The sequence below is a fragment of the Monodon monoceros genome, unplaced genomic scaffold, assembly GCF_005190385.1.
Source record: "Monodon monoceros isolate NGI ecotype Baffin Bay Population unplaced genomic scaffold, NGI_Narwhal_1 Super_Scaffold_22, whole genome shotgun sequence".
Taxonomy (NCBI): domain Eukaryota; kingdom Metazoa; phylum Chordata; class Mammalia; order Artiodactyla; family Monodontidae; genus Monodon; species Monodon monoceros.
Window position 1 is genome coordinate 62,862,107 of NW_021703779.1, and position 19,249 is coordinate 62,881,355.

The 19,249-nt window shown below is 36.7% G+C and overlaps 1 protein-coding gene across 3 annotated transcripts in view; it reads right to left on the reverse strand.

Annotated features, from left to right (window-relative positions):
- ABCB7 (ATP binding cassette subfamily B member 7) overlaps positions 1 to 19,249 on the reverse strand; it is a 131,682-nt gene that overhangs the window by 80,037 nt on the left and 32,396 nt on the right. The window contains exons 1-3 of one of the 3 annotated variants that reach the window (XM_029240425.1): positions 11,980 to 12,082; positions 3,654 to 3,731; positions 1,555 to 1,641 (exon numbers count right to left, since the gene is read on the reverse strand). Coding sequence is in view for 2 of the 3 variants with exons in the window: in XM_029240423.1 (XP_029096256.1) it covers positions 1,555 to 1,641; positions 3,654 to 3,731 (165 nt within the window). In the remaining variant the exon portion in view is untranslated. Of the gene's footprint in view, positions 1 to 1,554; positions 1,642 to 3,653; positions 3,732 to 11,979; positions 12,083 to 19,249 lie in introns of those variants that run through there. The other 2 variants (XM_029240423.1, XM_029240424.1) reach the window with 2 other exon arrangements.

Genomic DNA, 19,249 nt, shown 5'->3' on the forward strand with positions numbered 1-19,249 from the left:
TAACAGCAGCTAATATTTACTGCCTACTGTGTGACAGGCACTATTCAAGAGCTTTGCATGGTGTGAGGAGTTAACTCATTCAAATCCCCTTTGCTATGATTATCAGCCCCATTTTAAAGATGAAGAAACTGATACATACAGAGATTAAGTATCTTGCTCATGGTCATTCCAGTAGGAAATGATGGAGCCAAGATTCAAATCTAGGCAGTCTGGCTCCAGAGCTCAGGCTTTTAACTTCAACTCCATATTGCCTCTTTTCTGGTGTAGCCTTCATGCTCTATTATCCTATGATTCTTTTTAGCTAATGAGGCTAAAGTAACACAAAGATGGCAGGGAACAAACGATAAAGAAGAGATCAAATATAAAGATTTACAATGATTTTTGCTTTGTTTTTATTTTACTGGAGAATAAAGAATCTAACTTGAAGTTTATATTGCTTGAGTCTAAGACTGCTTTTCCTGTATTAGTCAACATATTTTTGGTCTGTTTAGAGCATTACTTATAAACTATCCTTAAGAGGCCTTCGTGACAATCTTGAAAGCTGACAAATATCATGCTAACGATATATTATGCCATATCCATATATCCATAATATATGGATAAACAAATTTCAGTATTTGTATTAATTTTTTAAAATTCTATTTTATAATACTTTGTTGTTTCTAAAGACAACCAGGACAAATGTTAATATGTAAAAATGGGATAGAAACATGAATGTGATGTGTTTTGAGTTCTGTGAAAGAAGCTACATGGGGGATTAAAGAAACAGGGAGAAAAACACTGGAAAGGTTTTCTTACCAATCACCTCGCACCAATAAAATAAAATTTATTTATCTCTACAATTTAGAGAGCACTTTTACATAAAATTTGTTCACTTGCCAATAAACCTGAAAATATCATTTCTACTTAGAGATACCATGCATATACTGGTTGGGTGAAGTTAGAGGAAGATAATAAAGGCAAGCTTAGAGAAAGAGGACCAGATGGAGAATTGTATAACAGTATTCCAATGACAGTTTCACTCACTTAGAAAAAGTGTAGTGCAATTAAATCTTTTGATTTCAGTGGCCCTACTGTTTAGCTTGTCTGTATAATGATAATGATAAAGAATATGGATAATTAAATAAATGGATCAGGTAAATGGAGGATTTACCATGAAGCTAGGGGACATTCTAGAATCTTTTTAAACCAAGAGTATAGAAGGGAAAACATTAACCTTAACACATACACATTACTTGTAAGAGCTAAATGTAATTTATCTATATATAATGCTAGATTATATAACAAATAACCACAACCAATGCTATTTAAAATAAAGAACTAAAGTATTTAGGTTGGTAACTAACTTTTCTTCTTTTTTAGTCAATCACGATATTTTTTGTCTTAAGCTTGAGAAAATCTCATCTATATAACCATGGTCAATTCATATGGTTTTGTATTAGAAAACCTGCAGTTACATGAGTCAATCAAAATATTCTGTAATATAACAATCTTTAATATATCTATCTTCCAATCAGCTATAAGAATTTCCAGGTACTTGTTATTGTCTCTTACCCCTTCTTTCGGGTCTGTGTGGAGTCCTCCTCCTGCGTGACCATGCCAACATGTCCTCTTTTCTATCAGTGGCCATACCTGAAGAACCTAGTTGAAGATGATACCAAGCCATCCATTAGCTATTCAAGAATTTCAGATCTTTAAAAATCTGATCTAATGTATGTCCCCCCCCAACAAATTCAGAGGCACACCTTTGAGCCTAGCATAGCTAAGTAAAACACCTTCATAATAAACTTACAGATACATTTATACAAAGAATATTGAGATATAACAAATTACTCATACAGAAGTTACTTTCTCTACATAGTTTTTGAAATTAATGTTTAAAAGATTTAACTTGTAATATACTTCTATTTGACTTATACCAGCTTTCTTACCGTCATTTGCTACTAAGGTACTGTGTAGCCCATAACTCTATCATTGGCAAGTATATAATACAGTTAATTAATTCTATCCCACCTGCTTTCCATGTGTATAACATTTTTGCTTTACAATTTAATATAGTTGATCTTACATAACTGATTCTTTTTCTTATTATTCTGGCTTACAAATATATATATTTAGAAACAAAGTACAATTTACTTCTTCACAGTCTATCTTATGCTAGAGTAATCTGCATACATGTTTTGTCTTTACTACTATATGGTAAATTCTTAAGATTAGGGACAGTCTCTTTTATCCTTGTATCTCCCATGGCCCATACCACAGTGTCTTGTACATGGGCTTGTTGAATTAGCTTATAAAACAAAGCTATCTATAAATTTCCCAACTAGTCTTGAAAATATTCAAATATCTTGCCTATTATAATTTTTTAAAGGCCCTAGATTACTGCTCAGGTTAGAAAAATATAAAAAGTAAATCATTTGAGAAAATATAATAGTTGAAAAGATAGCAAAGATTAGGCTTAAAATTTAGGCTTACTAATTTTAAAGTGTTTCCTCAAAAAATTACTTAACTACATGGATATAATAATGCTTCTTCAGTAGCCATAATAATCCATAATTAATGAACAAGGGCATAGTTTTTTACAAACACAAACGTGTATCAATACTGAATCCTAAGTGTTATCAGCTCTGGACCAAGCTATGAAAATGGAATTACAGAAAGCAAAAGTGCCTTCTTGTTCTCACCAGTTGAGACCCAAAAACATAACTGCCATAAATGGGTTACTGATTTTTGGATCAACAATCTTAAAGCATGTTGAAAGGGAAAACATCGAAAGGTAATATTTAGTGTGACAATGTCACTTTGTGACATTTTTTCCCTCTAAAAGACTGAGCAATGTTACATCAAGGGGTCTAGTAAATAACACACAAGATAATGAGGTCTTCAAAACAGCAAAAGATTAAAATATAAATATACAGTGGTGTTATAAACAATGAGAAGATGGAGCACCTTAACTTAAAATTTTAAATAATGGAAAATCTAATTCATTTCTACAGCTTCTGCGTAAATCAGAACAATGCTTTGTACCTTAATGGCAAATAATTGTTAATCAAAAAGAAAAAATAAAGGAAGTACTCAGGACTTAGACTGTCTTCTAATTTTCTAGTCTTTCTATCTTGGAGATTTATTTGTCTCATTTTAAAGCACTGAGAATTTTTAAAGGCGTCTTTCACTTACATTAGCAATGAAAAATAACCCTCATCAACATGTAAACTCATATGACTTTACCCCACAGGCTCTAATAAGCTTACAGTCCCTTGATATTCTGATATTTGAACATCTTCTAAGGTAAAGAAACTTTAATCACTTGAAAAATGTACAGCATTCCATATATCACATACAAATTACCAGGATAAATTTAAGCGTAAACAAGCTGCCATTACATTTATAAAAGCTTTCTAAAAACATTACTCTAGTTGGCATTGATCTCAAGAGATTCAGACAGATTTCTTCAGGAGTAGAAAAATATCAAGATTTCTTTCTCCATTTCCAGTAGCAAAAACATATCTTCTTATTCATCTTGCCAGTACTTAGAAAAAAAACAAAAAGGGAAATTATTTGGAAAATATAAAATATGTAGTATAAACTGGAAAATGCTCCAAGGGCTTACACCTTTTTCCTAGCTATATGTAGAAGTGTCTGCTTCATCTTACCCTTGTAGCGTCTAATAACTGTCTTGAATTGCCTTTTCCTAGTCTCTGCCATGTGGTATGTCTTAATGACTCTGAGATCTGCAGAAGAGAAGAAAAAAGAGGGAAGAAGTTTCAGAGTGGACAGTTAATGTTCATAGATTTATTGTCCATAAACATACATAAAAGTAAAACCATAGCCAATATTAGAAAGATGGTTATGTTTCTAATACATATCTAAAAAGGTAAAAATTAAATGTGTGGTCCAGATATAAAGTAAATTATATTACCCATTAAAAGTGTCAAATTGTACTTTCTTTCTGCCCTCTTTCTCTCTAGGTTTCTCTTTGTTTCTGAAGGCCTCCTATGAAGTTTTTAACCCCACTGCTTTCTTAAATGGCTTCTATGCACTTTTCAAACACTCCTCTCTTTACTGTATTTTATTATGTTCTACCTTGTGTGTGCTCCCTCTTTAGTCTTAATGTGAATGCTAAATTTAGACACTGGTCACAAGATCACTTTTGCCAAGGTTTATAACCAGGTGATGGATTCTTGGGCCAATTTTTTGTCTTGATAATATTCCAGAAGTGGAGTTGAAAGAAAGCAGAATAAAAAATAGACATCTGTAGAATGGACACACATCCTTCTAAAATGCACCATCAATTTAGTGAAGAAAAATTTGCTTCTTAGGTCAAGAATCTCTCAAAAGGCAGGTAATACTTAGGTTTTTGCTAAGCTATACATGAGTTGTACAAATGGATTAATGTCATTATATAAAAGTCAATGTTGTATACTGCAAAAGAGCAAAAATTAAATCAACCAAAAAACAACCTCCATACACACAAAAAAGCTAACCAAATTACTGAGAAAATTAACTCAGTTGTTTTCTAGAATGTAATGAATGGTAGCGGTTTCTGTTTACGTACACTTGTAAATACATAAGGCATTCCTCAATTATAAAAATTTCAAAAATACTAATAGCTATTTGCACACTGTCTTGCCAAACCCAACCTCCTACAACATGCCATGTACCCTCAAACCTCTATAAGCATTCTACTGTCAATGATACCTTTCTGGTGCTTAACTCAATTGTTTCCCTCACTGCCTTTCACCCTATTCAGACCTCATACAAGCTTTACTCCCTCATTTTCCTATTTTTCATAAGCCCCCAGTTCAAGTAACTATATTTCAAGCAAGATCTCGCATATGTCTGCACATGCATATGCAATTTAATCTTCTTTGCCTTTCAAAATTTACCCAGTTATCTCACAATGACTATCCACCTGCTTTATTCTCTCTCGAAACGTTGCCTATATATGGCCAATAGGTAAAAGATAAATGTTGGTGACACACTTAAATTAACAGCAAAAACATACTTTCTAAAATGATATTGGTCAAAATAAAGGTAATTTATCAAAAAATCTAAGCCCTTGAAAGTACCCATAAAACCCCTTCAAAATTTCTAGCTATCTCTTTATCCTTCTCTAATCAAACCATGTTTCCCTTATGCATCAGGATTCAAGGTAAATAATTTTTAAATGTTCACATTCAAACTGAACTTCTATTACTAAGATAGCATTGTAAAATTATGAACTATATCAAGCATATAAAAAGTTCAGGAAACAATATAATGAACACAATATGTATTCGCTACCCCACCTAAGAAATAACAGATAAAAAGAAAGCCCCTGACATGCTCCTCTACAATGCCATCTCCTTCCTGTTCCCCAGAGAAAATCAACATTGATTATTTAAAACATCTTTCATTGCAAAAGCAAAAACAAAAACAACAGTCACATAATGTGTTAATTCCTTTTGAGGGCTAGTCCCACCACTAATTAAAATATTGTTTCTATGGAAAATAAATGTTCTGACTTCTAAACAACAGACTTACAAACACTTCTGAAACACAATATATTTGTAAGTTAGGGATTAACTCTACTTTTTAAAACTCTGAAGGAAGGGGTTTATAGCAAAAACAACAACAACAACAACAACAACAAAAACTTAAATGGAGGAGGGCAACAATGGAAAACAAGATGATTAATTCTTTGAAACTTGATTTGAAAATTAGAGGGTTGGCCTAGATGCTCTCTAAGGTCCCTTTCAACTCTAAAATTCTGTGATTTTTATGGAATGAAATGAAAATGCTGCAGTTATTAATTGGATTTTTAAAATCTTAATTGAGAAGCTTGTGTTTATTTCTTCAATAAATCTAGCCTCTGAATTTATTTATAACACCATCCCTCCAAAGACACACACAGAAATAAAACATATATTACTGAAAATAACAGACATGACTACTGTTCAGATACCATACAAATGCAGTATTCTGAAAATGACAATCTGCCAGTCCATTTGAAAAGGCATGTAAGTTAAAACACTGGAGAGTCATTTTATTTATTTATTTATTTATTTTATTTTATTTTATTTTTTAACATCTTTATTGGGGTATAATTGCTTTACAATGGTGTGTTTATTTCTGCTTTATAACAAAGTGAATCAGTTATACATATACATATGTTCCCATATCTCTTCCCTCTTGTGTCTCCCTCCCTCCCACCCTCCCTATCCCACCCCTCCAGGCGGTCACAAAGCACCGAGCCGATATCCCTGTGCCATGCGGCTGCTTCCCACTAGCTATCTACCTTACACTAACAAACGTAAGAGAGTCATTTTATTTTACCTAAAAAAAGAAGAAATTCTGGAAGAACCTAAAAGTCATCTGTGGCATCCAGGCATAATAATGTATATGCTCTTATCTAGAACAGAACTATCTGTCCACTAATTAATAAAAATATTAATCCTCGATAGACAACTGCATAGGTACAATATCTTGCTCTGTGTAAACATTCAATTATTATTTACAAAAATTTTATCAGCACTAAAACCATCAATCTAGCAGACAGAACTACCTCCACGTAAATGAGACTAAGATTCAAGCATCGGAGGCTAATAAAATCAAAACCTATTCCATTACAGTTGCATTTTTCCTTTAAGGTAAAAATTCAATTTTACTAAAAATAATCCTATTAAATAACTCTTTAGTGATTATTAAATATGATTGCATCCTTTTTTAGAATAGTTAGCTTTCATAATACAAGTTATGTTCAGTGTTTATAACACTTGAAGAATTACCTAATAATAAACAGAGATTAAAGAGCAATTTATAAATTGTCAACCCATCAGGAATTTTGGAGTCAATTATATATTCTGCATTCCTGAGGCTTTGGAATCAGAACTAAGTTTACAATTATCCATCCATGTTGCATGTAATGCTTAACAGTATCAAACAGTCATGCATGAATATTGTTATCATCTGATCATTATAAACCTAAAACATTTAAAATTAAGCTCTTGATACATTTTTAAAGAGAAACTTATAATTTAAAATTACATTTAACTTACTTTAAAAGTTTAAAAGTCTGAAATAAATGTTATTTAAACTTGGTTTTCTTCCCAACTTCTTATAAACTAGCTGTAGGGGGAGGGGTATGGAGAAAAGAAGAGGAAGTAATGGGCGAGGTGTGGGGGGGACCTCAGGGGTAAGAGGGGGAGAGGGAGAGGAGAGAAAATGTTAGACTGACTTCTTAGATTTTGTAACTATATTTCTCAACTGTAAGTTGAAGGATAAAAGGATTTCCTTCATTGTGTTAGATATTCAATAAATGTGTGTTGAATGAATGAATAAATGAACAAATAGCTTAAAGATCTTGGGCAGCTCGCATCACCTAAGTATTCATTCATTAAACCACAAAACCATCAGGTTGAACTATATTGCTAAAAAATTTGATGCCTCCAGAACAGGGATTGGCTATTTTTTTTCTCTAAAGGGCCAGAAAGCAAATATTTTAGAGTTTGCAGGCACATAATCTGTGTCACAACTACTCAACTCTGTCACTGTGGCACAAAAACAGCCACAGCTGTTTTTGTGCCACACAAATGAATGAGTGTGGCTGTGCTCAAATAAAACTTTATTTACAGAGCTTCCCTGGTGGCGCAGTGGTTGAGAGTCCGCCTGCCGATGCAGGGGACACGGGTTCGTGCCCCGGTCCGGGAAGATCCCACATGCCCTGGAGTGGCTAGGCCTGTGAGCCATGGCCGCTGAGCCTGCGCGTCCGGAGCCTGTGCTCCGCAACGGGAGAGGCCACAACAGTGAGAGGCCCACGTACCGCAAAAAACAAACAAACAAACAAAAAAAACAAAACAAAAAAAACTTATTTTACAGACACTGAAATTTGAATTCCATATTGTCATCTGTCACAAAAAAATTATTCTTCTTTTGATTGTTTTCCCAACCATTAACAAATGTAAAAAAAATTCTTAGCACAGAGGCCTTGCAAACATAGGTGGCATACTGAATTTGGCTCAATGGCCATAGACTGCTGATTCCTGCTCTAGATGATTTCTAAAATTCCCTACAGCCACCTCCTGCTCTGGATGATTTCTAAAATCCCTGCAGCCTCTAAGGATTCTGAGAACGCCATAGCAAAACAAAAGAAAACACCTCCACAAAAAAATCACCACCACCACCATCACAGAAAATCAACTCATGAACAAAAATTATCCACAGAAGTCCCCTCCTCCTAAACCAGTTTTCCTTTTATCTACCAAATTTTTACATCTCTGAGGGCATAACACCAGCAGCAAGGCCTATTTAGCAGTTTGTGCAAAAACTCTTCATAGTTTTTATGTTTGTTTAGGCAACTTCTGTGAAGAAAGTTTAGACCTTGTTCCCCATTCATATAAGAAACTCATTTATCATCACATTTTTGTCATCATGAAACCTGTGCTCTGCTTCATATGTTTCATCTAAGCGGTGTGAAATTCCATGCTGTTTACTAATAAAGTAACAAAGAGTTACAAGGCATTTGCCAAATTCAGGGCAATAAAAACTAATGACAATGTTAAAAAGTATTAAAAAAGAAAGGAGGTGGATGGACCTAGAGTCTGTCATACAGAGTGAAGTAAGTCAGAAAGAGAAAGACAAATACCGTATGCTAACACATACATATGGAATTTAAGGAAAAAAAATGTCATGAAGAACCTAGGGGTAGGACGGGAATAAAGACACAGACCTACTGGAGAGTGGACTTGGGGATATGGGGAGGGGTAGGCTGTGACAGAGTGAGAGAGTGGCATGGACATATGTACACTACCAAACGTAAAATAGATAGCTAGTGGGAAGCAGCCGCATAGCACAGGGAGATCAGCTCGGTGCTTTGTGACCACCTAGAGGGGTGGGATAGGGAGGATGGGAGGGAGGGAGACGCAAGAGGGAAGAGATATGGGAACATATGTATATGTATAACTGATTCACTGTGTTATAAAGCGGAAACTAACACACCATTGTAAAGCAATTATACTCCAATAAAGACGTAGAAAAAAAAGAAAGAAAAACAACAACAAAAACCTTCAGAGGGTTTTCCTGGCGGCGCAATGGTTGAGAGTCCGCCTGCCGATGCAGGGGACATGGGTTCGTGCCCTGGTCCGGGAAGATCCCACATGCCGCAGAGCGGCTGGGCCCGTGAGCCATGGCCGCTGAGCCTGTGCGTCCGGAGCCTGTGCTCTGCAACGGGAGAGGCCACAACAGTGAGAAGCCCGCGTACGGCAAAAAAAAAAACAAAAACAAAACAAAAAAAAAAACCTTCGGAACCAATTCATTTTAAATCATGAAATTAGGGGAGGGAAAACGCATAAAGAGAACCTTATCACACTAAAAGTAATTCACCAAGGGCATATTTTAGACACATTTAATAGTGAATTATTTCACTGGGCTCGTTTATTAGAACTTTAGGAAATTGGTATGAATCTCTCAGTGCTTCTAAGATTCCTAGCCCTATTGTGTTTGTGCACAGAATGGAGACATTACCATACATTTCACACTGCAGCTGGAATGCTGAGATAATGCGAAAGAAGTTGAGAAAGTAGAATTGGACCTATATTTTTGCTACTTTACAGTTTCAACTTTCAGTCTTTATGTTTACTAATATGGAGGCGGAAGAAAACTCTCAAGCACATTTCTTAACTTTCAGTTCCATAGCTGGACCATTTGAATCAGTAGCAGACCTGCCACTTTGTTTAGTTATACTTTTCTGTAAAAGCTCTCATTTATGTTTGTTGCCTTTTACAGATGTATCAGATTGCCACTGATGACCAAATTACCTGGAAAATTACCCTAAACTCATACAAGATAGGATTTTCATTTACTTGGGTCATTCTGCAAGGCTCACCTATGCAAGTCATATCCAAAATACTTTAGCTTTCTTTATATGCACTCCAAGAAAATCTAATAACAGGCAGTCCTTTGGTAGGAAATATGTGACATAATTTTTGCTTATTAACACAGGTACATACTGAAAGTACTGATATAAACTCAACTCCAGGGCTTACAAATGATACCTAATGAGTTCCTGCTGAGCACTAGATGGAAAAGGTATTTTGAAGAAGGTACTTGGTTTTGTGCATTTTAAATTCCTTTTGGCTTATCCATAGTCTCTTTCTAGCATGCTAAAAGTTAATTTCTGCTGCAGAGGTAGGTAAATACGCACATTTCAGGCTGATAGCAATGTGCCACTCCCCTCAACATGGGTAACTACTCTTTATCTCTTTGCTACCTTTGCTCTCTTATGTGTTCGTAGATTTCTCTTTCTCTTCTGCCTTTTTTTTTGTTAGTTTAGTACTGCTAATGGCACTCAAACCTGAGAAGGCTGCTAACCTCTACTTCATTATCTCCTCATGGTCTTATTGAACAGAGACAAGATATGGAACACAAATGTGTATTTCTGGTAACACAATTATTGTCCAAAACAATTGACTTAGTTTCTCAAATGAAAACAAAAGGAACCTTTTCAAAAGATATCGCACCCCTTCAAAAATATATACACAAAAATGTCTTAATTTTGCTACCTCTCATTTATCTATATGAGCCCTGAAAACCTGTCAAGAGTTTTTTCTAAAAATATCCATTCTTCTTTTCAATTGCACTTTGAAATTCATAAGGTGACCATAATTCATACAATGACTAGAACAGTTGTTTTCAAATAATGCTGGGAAGAAACTTGACAGCTCTCTTAGAAGCACTTTATGAGCAGTATATTTTTCTAAATGCCTTCAAAAGAAGCACCTAGAGCCTTAAAGTCACTCTAAGAATGTTCCAAGAGTAAACAAACCTTGCTATAAACTGCCATATCAACCTTCCTAAATTGGATACACTGTTGCAATATAAAAAGGTTTTTAACTTACATAGTGCACACAACAAAAATTTAAATGTGTTCCTCAAGTTTTAGGAGTTTATAGTCTAAAGCTAACAGATGCAGGCATAAATATCACAGCAAGGCAAATGCAAAGGTAAGATATATCTTGACGGCCTTCCTACCATCATCCACCCAAAAATACCATTCAATTTTAGCTCATCCCTGGAGATGCTTAGCCCAGAACAGAACAGCTGATTCACTGAAGGTCAGGGTAGTTTAGAATCAATATTTTATCCACTTTTCATATTTTAATTTGGATCTTAGTTTGCTAAGGTATTTTTGCATTATGATGCAACATGGATTAGAAGCAGCTATACTATAATCATTTTTAGTAAGAACCACAGCAGTTACCGTTCACTAAGCAATCATTATTTGGCTGGCCTTCTGCCCAACACTACATTATCTTATTTCATTCTCACTACAATCCTACAACATATCTACTATTATTATTATTCCCATTTTACAAACTAGATACTGAGGCTCAGAGAGGCTGCCTTGCTCAAGTTCATACAGCTAGTAAATAGTGGAATGGAGATGGACATTTCTAACATTATCAATACTAATAATACCAACAATGTCACTGGACCTAGTGATTTTACTCTTCCTGATTGATAACCTTGAAATGTCTAGGTTAATTTTTCTGTTATTAACAAGGAAGATGTGGTGTTGTTTGGGATTTTTTGGTAAAAGTATCAATGCAATTGTGATGTTAAATACAAAGAGTGACATCACCAAAAGCAGCAGAGTAAAAAAGTGTACCTCCGCTAAAACAATGATTAAGTTGTCAAAAACTGACAAAAACAATTTTTAGAACTCTGGAATCTAATAAAAAAAAACCATATAACAACCAGGGAGTACATAAAGAGGAAAGAAATTGCTAAATTTCAGCAGAGAGCATTATGACATTTGTGCATACTCACCTCTCATATCCCATTCCCCAGATCAGAGGTAGCTATGGGGATGGATGGTATCTCTCATTCCTGGTATGGCTGGCTGCTACCAGAGGGGTAAATGTAAGCCTTGTTCTCAAAGAATTTTGATTATGTCTTCTGACTGGTCTGGCAGCTTCCTGAACACCTGGCTCAGGGGCTTACCTTGTTTTGCACGTTTCAGAACTCTCTTCAGGCTGGAGCTGTGTTCAGTGTTGTTTGTTGGAAGTATATAAACTACATAAAGTATATAAAGTATATACACTACCTGCACATGCCTGGAGCAACAGCTAATAGGGCAAGCAGGAGACAGAATAAAAGTCTAACAGTATGAAGCTTCCTTAAGAAACTAAAACGAGAACTACCATATGACCCAGCAATCCCACTACTGGGCATATACACTGAGAAAACCATAATTCAAAAAGAGTCATGTACCACAATGCTCATTGCAGCACTATTTGTAATAGCCAGGATATGGAAGCAACCTAAGTGTCCATCGACTGATAAATGGATAAAGAAGATGTGGCACATATATACAATGGAATATTACTCAGCCATAAGAAGACATGAAATTGAGTTATCAGCAGTGAGGTGGATGGATCTAGAGACTGTCATACAGAGTGAAGCAAGTCAGAAAGAGAAAAACAAATGCTGTATGCTAACACACATATATGGAATCTAAAAAAAAAAGGTTCTGAAGAACCTAGGGGCAGGACAGGAATAAAGACGCAGATGTAGAGAATGGACTTGCAGACACAGGGAGGGAGAAGGGTAAGCTGGGACGAAGTGAGACAGTGGCATGGACATATATACACTACCAAATGTAAAACAGATGGCTAGTGGGAAACAGCCGTGTGGCACAGGGAGATCAGCTCAGTGCTTTGTGTCCACCTAGAGGGGTGGGATAGGGAGGGTAGGAGGAAGATGCAAGAGGGAGGAGAAATGGGGTTAAATGTGTATGTATAGCTGACTTACTTTGTTATACAGCAGAAACTAACACACCATTGTAAAGCAATTATACTTCTATAAAGATATTAAAAAAAAGAATAAAAGTCTAGGAAGAAAGAGTCTGGGGCAGGAGGTACATGGTAGAATAAGGATTTTAAAAAGAGTAGCAACATTATATTTTTAAAGCAACAAAAGATAAACACAAAAGTATATTAACATCTATTTAATATAATGCTAAGAAAAAAGATGTTGAGAAAAAAATATTTACAGAAATAAGAGGTTAAATACACCAAGATTAAAGATGAAAGATCTCATATTACAAGAGTACACAGAGTGCCAAAAGGAAAAATTAAAAACTACCATCTAGGCATATTCACTGTCAAACTTAGGAATATCAAACTAAAAGGACATATTCTAAATGAATCCAAAAAAACCCAAATAACATAAAGCAAAAAGAATCAGGGAGGAGCTTCAAGTTGGCAGAAGAGTAAGACGCAGAGATCACCTTCCTCCCCACAAATACATCAGAAATACATCTACATGTGGAACAACTCCTACAGAACACCTATTGAATGCTGGCAGAAGACCTCAGACCTCCCAAACGGCAAGAAACACCCCAAGTACCTGGGTAGGGCAAAAGAAAAAAGAAAACACAGAGACAAAAGAATAGGGATGGGATCTGCACCAGTGGGAGGGAGCTGTGAAGGAGGAAAGGTTTCCACACACTAGGAAGCCCCTTCGTGGGCAGAGACTGCAGGTGGCGGAGGGGGGAAGGCTTTGGAGCCATGGAGGAGAGCGGAGCAACAGGGGTACGGAGGGCAAAGCAGAGAGATTCCTGCAGAGGATCAGTGCCAACCAGCACTCACCAGCCCGAAAGGCTTGTCTGCTTACCCACCGGGGCGGTGGGGGCTGGGAGCTGAGGCTCGGGCTTCGGTCGGATCGCAGGGAGAGGACTGGGGTTGATTGTGTGAACACAGCCTGAAGGAGGCTAGTGCGCCACAGCTAGCCGAGAGGGAGTCCAGGAAAAAATCTGGAGCTGCGTAAGAGACAAGAGACTTTTTCTTGCCTCTTTGTTTCCTGGTGCATGAGGAGAGGGGATTAAGAGCACTGCTTAAAGGAGCTCCAGAGACAGGTGGGAGCCGCGGCTATCAGTGCGGACCCCAGAGACGGGCATGAGACGCTACGGCTGCTGCTGCAGAAACCAACAAGCCTGTGTGCAAGCACAGGTCACTATCCACACCTCCCCTCCTGGGAGCCTGTGCAGTCCGCCCCTGCCAGGGTCCTGGGATCCAAAGACAAATTCCCCGGAAGAACGCACGGTGCGCCTCAGGCTGGTGCAACGCCCTGCCGGCCTCTGCCGCTGCAGGCTCGCCCCGCATCCGTACCCCTCCCTCCCCCGGCGTGAGGGAGCCAGAGCCCACGAATCACCTGCTCCTTTAACCCCATCCTGTCTGAGGGAAGAACAGACGCCCTCAGGCGACCTACACACAGAGGCGGGTCCAAATCCAAAACTGAACCCCAGGAGCTGTGTGAACATAGAAGACAAAAGGAAATCTCTCCCAGCAGCATCAGGAGCAGCGGATTAAAACTCCACAATCAACTTGATGTACCCTGCATCTGCTGAATACTGGAACAGACAACAAATCATCCCAAATTAAGGAGGTGGACTTTGGGAGCAACGATATATATATATTTCTTCCTTTTTCTCTTTTTGTGAGTGTGTATGTGTATGCTTCTGTGTGTCATTTTGTCTGTATAGCTTTGCTTTTACCATTTGTTCTAGGGTTCTGTCTGTCCTTTTTTTTTACCTAAAAAATTTTTTTCTTAATAATTACTTTTTTATTTTAATAACTTTATTTTATTTTACTTTATTTTATTTTATTTTCTTCTTTCTTTCTTTCTTTTTTTCTTCCCTTTTATTCTGTGTCGTGTGGAGGACCAGTTCTTGGTGCTCCAGCCAGGCGTCAGGGCTGTGACTCTGAGGTGGGAGAGCCAACATGAGGACACTGGTCTACAAGACACCGCCCACCTCCACATAATGTCAAACAGTGAAAATCTCCCAGAGATCTCCATCTCAATGCCAAGACCCAGCTCCACTCAACGACCAGCAAGCTACAATGCTGGACACCCTATGCCAAACAACTAGCAAGACAGGAACACAACCCCATCCATTAGCACAGAGGCTGCCTAAAATCATAATAAGGCAACAGAAACCCCAAAACACACCACCTGTCGTGGACCTGCCCACCAGAAAGATAAGATCCAGCCTCATCCAGCAGAACACAGGCAGTAGACCCCTCCACCAGGAAGCCTACACAACACAGTGAACCAGCCGTAGCTACTGAGGACAGACACCAAAAACAACGGGAACTACAAACCTGCAGCCTGCGCAAAGGAGACCCCAGACACAGTAAGTTAAGCAAAATGGGAAGACAAAAACACACAGAGCAGATGATGGAGAAAGGCAAAAACCCACCAGACCTAACAAATGAAGAGGAAATAGGCAGGCTACCTGAAAAACAATTCAGAATAATGATAGGAAATATGATCCAAAATCTTGGAAATAGTATGGAGAAAAAACTAGAAACGTTTAACAAGGACCTAGAAGAGCTAAACAGCAAACAAACAATGATGAACAACACAATAAATGAAATTTAAAATTATCTAGAAGGGATCAATAGCAGAATAACTGAGGCAGAAGAACGGATAAGTGACCTGAAAGAAAAAGTAGTGGAAATAACTACTGCAGAGCAGAATAAAGAAAAAAGAATAAAAAGAATTGAGGACAGTCCCAGAGACCTCTGGGACAACATTAAACGCACCAACATTCGAATTACAGGGGTCCCAGGAGAAGAAGAGAAAAAGAAAGGGACTGAGAAAATATTTGAAGAGATTATAGTTGAAACTTCCTTAATATGGGAAAAGAAATTGTTAATCAAATCCAGGAAGCACAGAGAGTCCCATACAGGATAAATACAAGGAGAAACACGCCAAGACACATATTAATCAAATAATCAAAAATTAAATACAAAGAACAAACATTAAAAGCAGTAAGGGAAAAACAACAAATAACACACAAGGGAATCCCCATAAGGTAAACAGTTGATCTTTCAGCAGAAACTCTGCAAGCCAGAAGGGACTGGCAGGACATATTTAAAGTGATGAAGGAGAAAAATCTACAACCAAGATGACTCTACCCAGCAAGGATCTCATTCAGATTTCACAGAGAAATTTAAACCTTTACAGACAAGCAACTGCTAAGAGAATTCAGCACCACCAAACCATCTTTACAACAAATGCTAAAGGAACTTCTCTAAGCAGGAAACACAAGACAAGGAAAAGACCTACAATAAAGAACCCAAAACAATTAAGAAAATGGGAATAGGAACATACATAGCGATAATTATCTCAAATGTAAATGGATTAAATGCTCCAACCAAAACACATAGACTGGCTGAATGGATACAAAAACAAGACCCATATATATGCTATCTACAAGAGACCACTTCAGACCTAGTGACACATACAGACTGCAAGTGAGGGGATGAAAAAAGATATCCCATGCAAATGGAAATCAAAGGAAAGCTGAAGTAGCAATTCTCATATCAGACAAAATAGACTTTAAAACAAAGACTAATACAAGAAACAAAGAAGAACACTATACAATGATCAAGGGATCAATTCAAGAAGAAGATATAACAATTGTAAATATTTAGCACCCAACACAGGAGCACCTCAATACAAAAGGCAAATACGAACAGCCATAAAAGGGGAAATCAACAGTAACACAATCATAGTATGGGACTTTAATACCCCACTTTCACCAATGGACAGATCATCCAAAATGAAAATCAAAAAGGAAACACAAGCTTTAAATGATACATTAAACAAGATGGACTTAATTGATATTTATAGGACATTCCATCCAAAAACAACAGAACACACTTTCTTCTCAAGTGCTCATGGAACAGTCTACAGTACAGATCATATCCTGGATCACAAATCAAGCCTTGGTAAATTTAAGAAAATTGAAATCGTATCAAGAACCTTTTCCAACCACAACACTATGAGACTAGATATCAATTACAAGAAAAAATCTGTAAGAAATACAAGCACATGGAGGCTAAACAACACACTACTTAATAACCAAAAGATCACTGAAGAAATCAAAGAGGAAATCAAAAATCACCTAGAAACAAATGACAATGAAACCACGATGACCCAAAACCTATGGGATGCAGCAAAAGCAGTTCTAAGAGGGAAGTTTATAGCAATACAATCCTACCTTATGAAACAAGAAACATCTCAAATAAACAATGTAACTTTACACCAGAAGCAATTAGAGAAAGAAGAACAATAATATCCCAAAGTTAGAAGAAGGAAAGATGTCATAAAGATCAGATCAGAAAGAAATGCAAAAGAAATGAAGGAAACGGTACCAAAGATCAATAAAACTAAAATCTGTGGTTCTTTGAGAATATAAACAAAATTGATAAACCATTAGCCAGACACATCAAGAAAAAAAGGAAGAAGACTCAAACCAATAGAATTAGAAATGTAAAAGGAGAAGTAACAACTGACACTGCACAAATACAAAGGATCATGAGAGATTACTACAAGCAACTATATGTCAATAAATTGGACAACCTGGGAGAAATGGACAAATTCTTAGAAATGCACAACCTTCCGAAACTGAACCAGGAAGAAATAGAAAATATGAATAGACCAATCGCAAGCACTAAACTGAAACTGTGATTAAAAATCTTCCAACAAACAAAAGCCCAGGACCAGATGGCTTCACAGGCGAATTCTATCAAACATTTAGAGAAGAGCTAACACCTATCCTTCTGTTCCAAATTATAGCAGAGGGAGGATCACTCCCAAACTTATTCCACGAGGCCACCATTACCCTGATACCAAAACCAGACAAAGATGTCACAAAGAAAGAAAACTACAGGCCAATATCACTGATGAACACAGATGCAAATATCCTCAGCGAAATACTAGCAAACAGAATCCAACAGCACATTAAAAGGATCATACACCATGATCAAGTGGGGTTTATCCCAGGAATGCAAGGATTCTTCAATATACGCAAATCAATCAACGTGATACACCATATTAACAAACTGAAGGAGAAAAACCATATGATCATCTCAATAGATGCAGAGAAAGCTTTCGACAAAAGTCAACACCCATTTATGATAAAAACCCTCCAGAAAGTAGGCACAGAGGGAAACTGCCTCAACATATTAAAGGCCATATATGACAAACCCACAGCCAACATCGTCCTCAATGGTGAAAAACAGAAACCATTTCCACTAAGATCAGGAACAAGACAAGGTTGCCCACTGTCACCACTCTTATTCAACATAGTTTTGGAAGTTTTAGCCACAGCAATCAGAGATGAAAAAGAAATAAAAGGAATCCAAATTGGAAAAGAAGTAAATCTGTCACTGTTTGCAGATGACATGATACTATACAAAGAGAATCCTAAAGATGCTACCACAAAACTACTAGAGCTAATCAATGAATTTGGTAAAGTAGCAGGATACAAAATTAATGCACAGAAATCTCTTGCATTCCTATACACTATTGATGAAAAATCTGAAAGTGAAATTAAGAAAACACTCCCATTTACCATTGCAACAAAAAGAATAAAATATCTAGGGATAAACCTACCTGAGGAGACAAAAGACCTGTATGCGGAAAATTATAAGACACTGATGAAAGAAATTTAAGATGATACAAATAGATGGAGAGATATACCATACCATGTTCTTGGATTGGAAGAATCAACATTGTGAAAATGACTCTACTACGCAAGGCAATGTACAGATTCAATGCAATCCCTATGAAACTGCCACTGGCATTTTTCACAAAACTAGAGCAAAAAATTTCACAATTTGTATGGAAACACAAAAGATCCCGAATAGCCAAAGCAATCTTGAGAAAGAAAAACGGAGCTGGAGGAATCAGGCTCTGTGACTTCAGACTATACTACAAAGCTACAGTAATCAAGACAGTATGGTACTGGCACAGAGACAGAAATATAGATCAATGAAACAGGATAGAAAGACCAGAGAACTATCATATGATCCAGCAATTCCACTCCTGGGTATTTATCCAAAGAAAACACTACTTAGAAAAGATATACGTACCCCTATGTTAACTGCAGTATTATTTTCAATAGCCAAGATATGGAAACAACCTAAGTATCCATCAATAGAAGAACGAATAAAGAAAATGTGTTTTATATATATACACAATGCAATATTATTCAGCCACAAAAGAAGAATGAAATCTTGCCATTTGTGACAACATGGATTGGACTTAGACAGAATTATGCTAAGTGAAATAAGTCAGAGATAGACAACTACCATATGATTTCACTTATATTTGAAATCTAAAAAACAAACAAGTGAATGAACAAAATAAAAACATACTCATAGATTCATGAAAACAAACTGGTGTTTGCCAGGGGAAA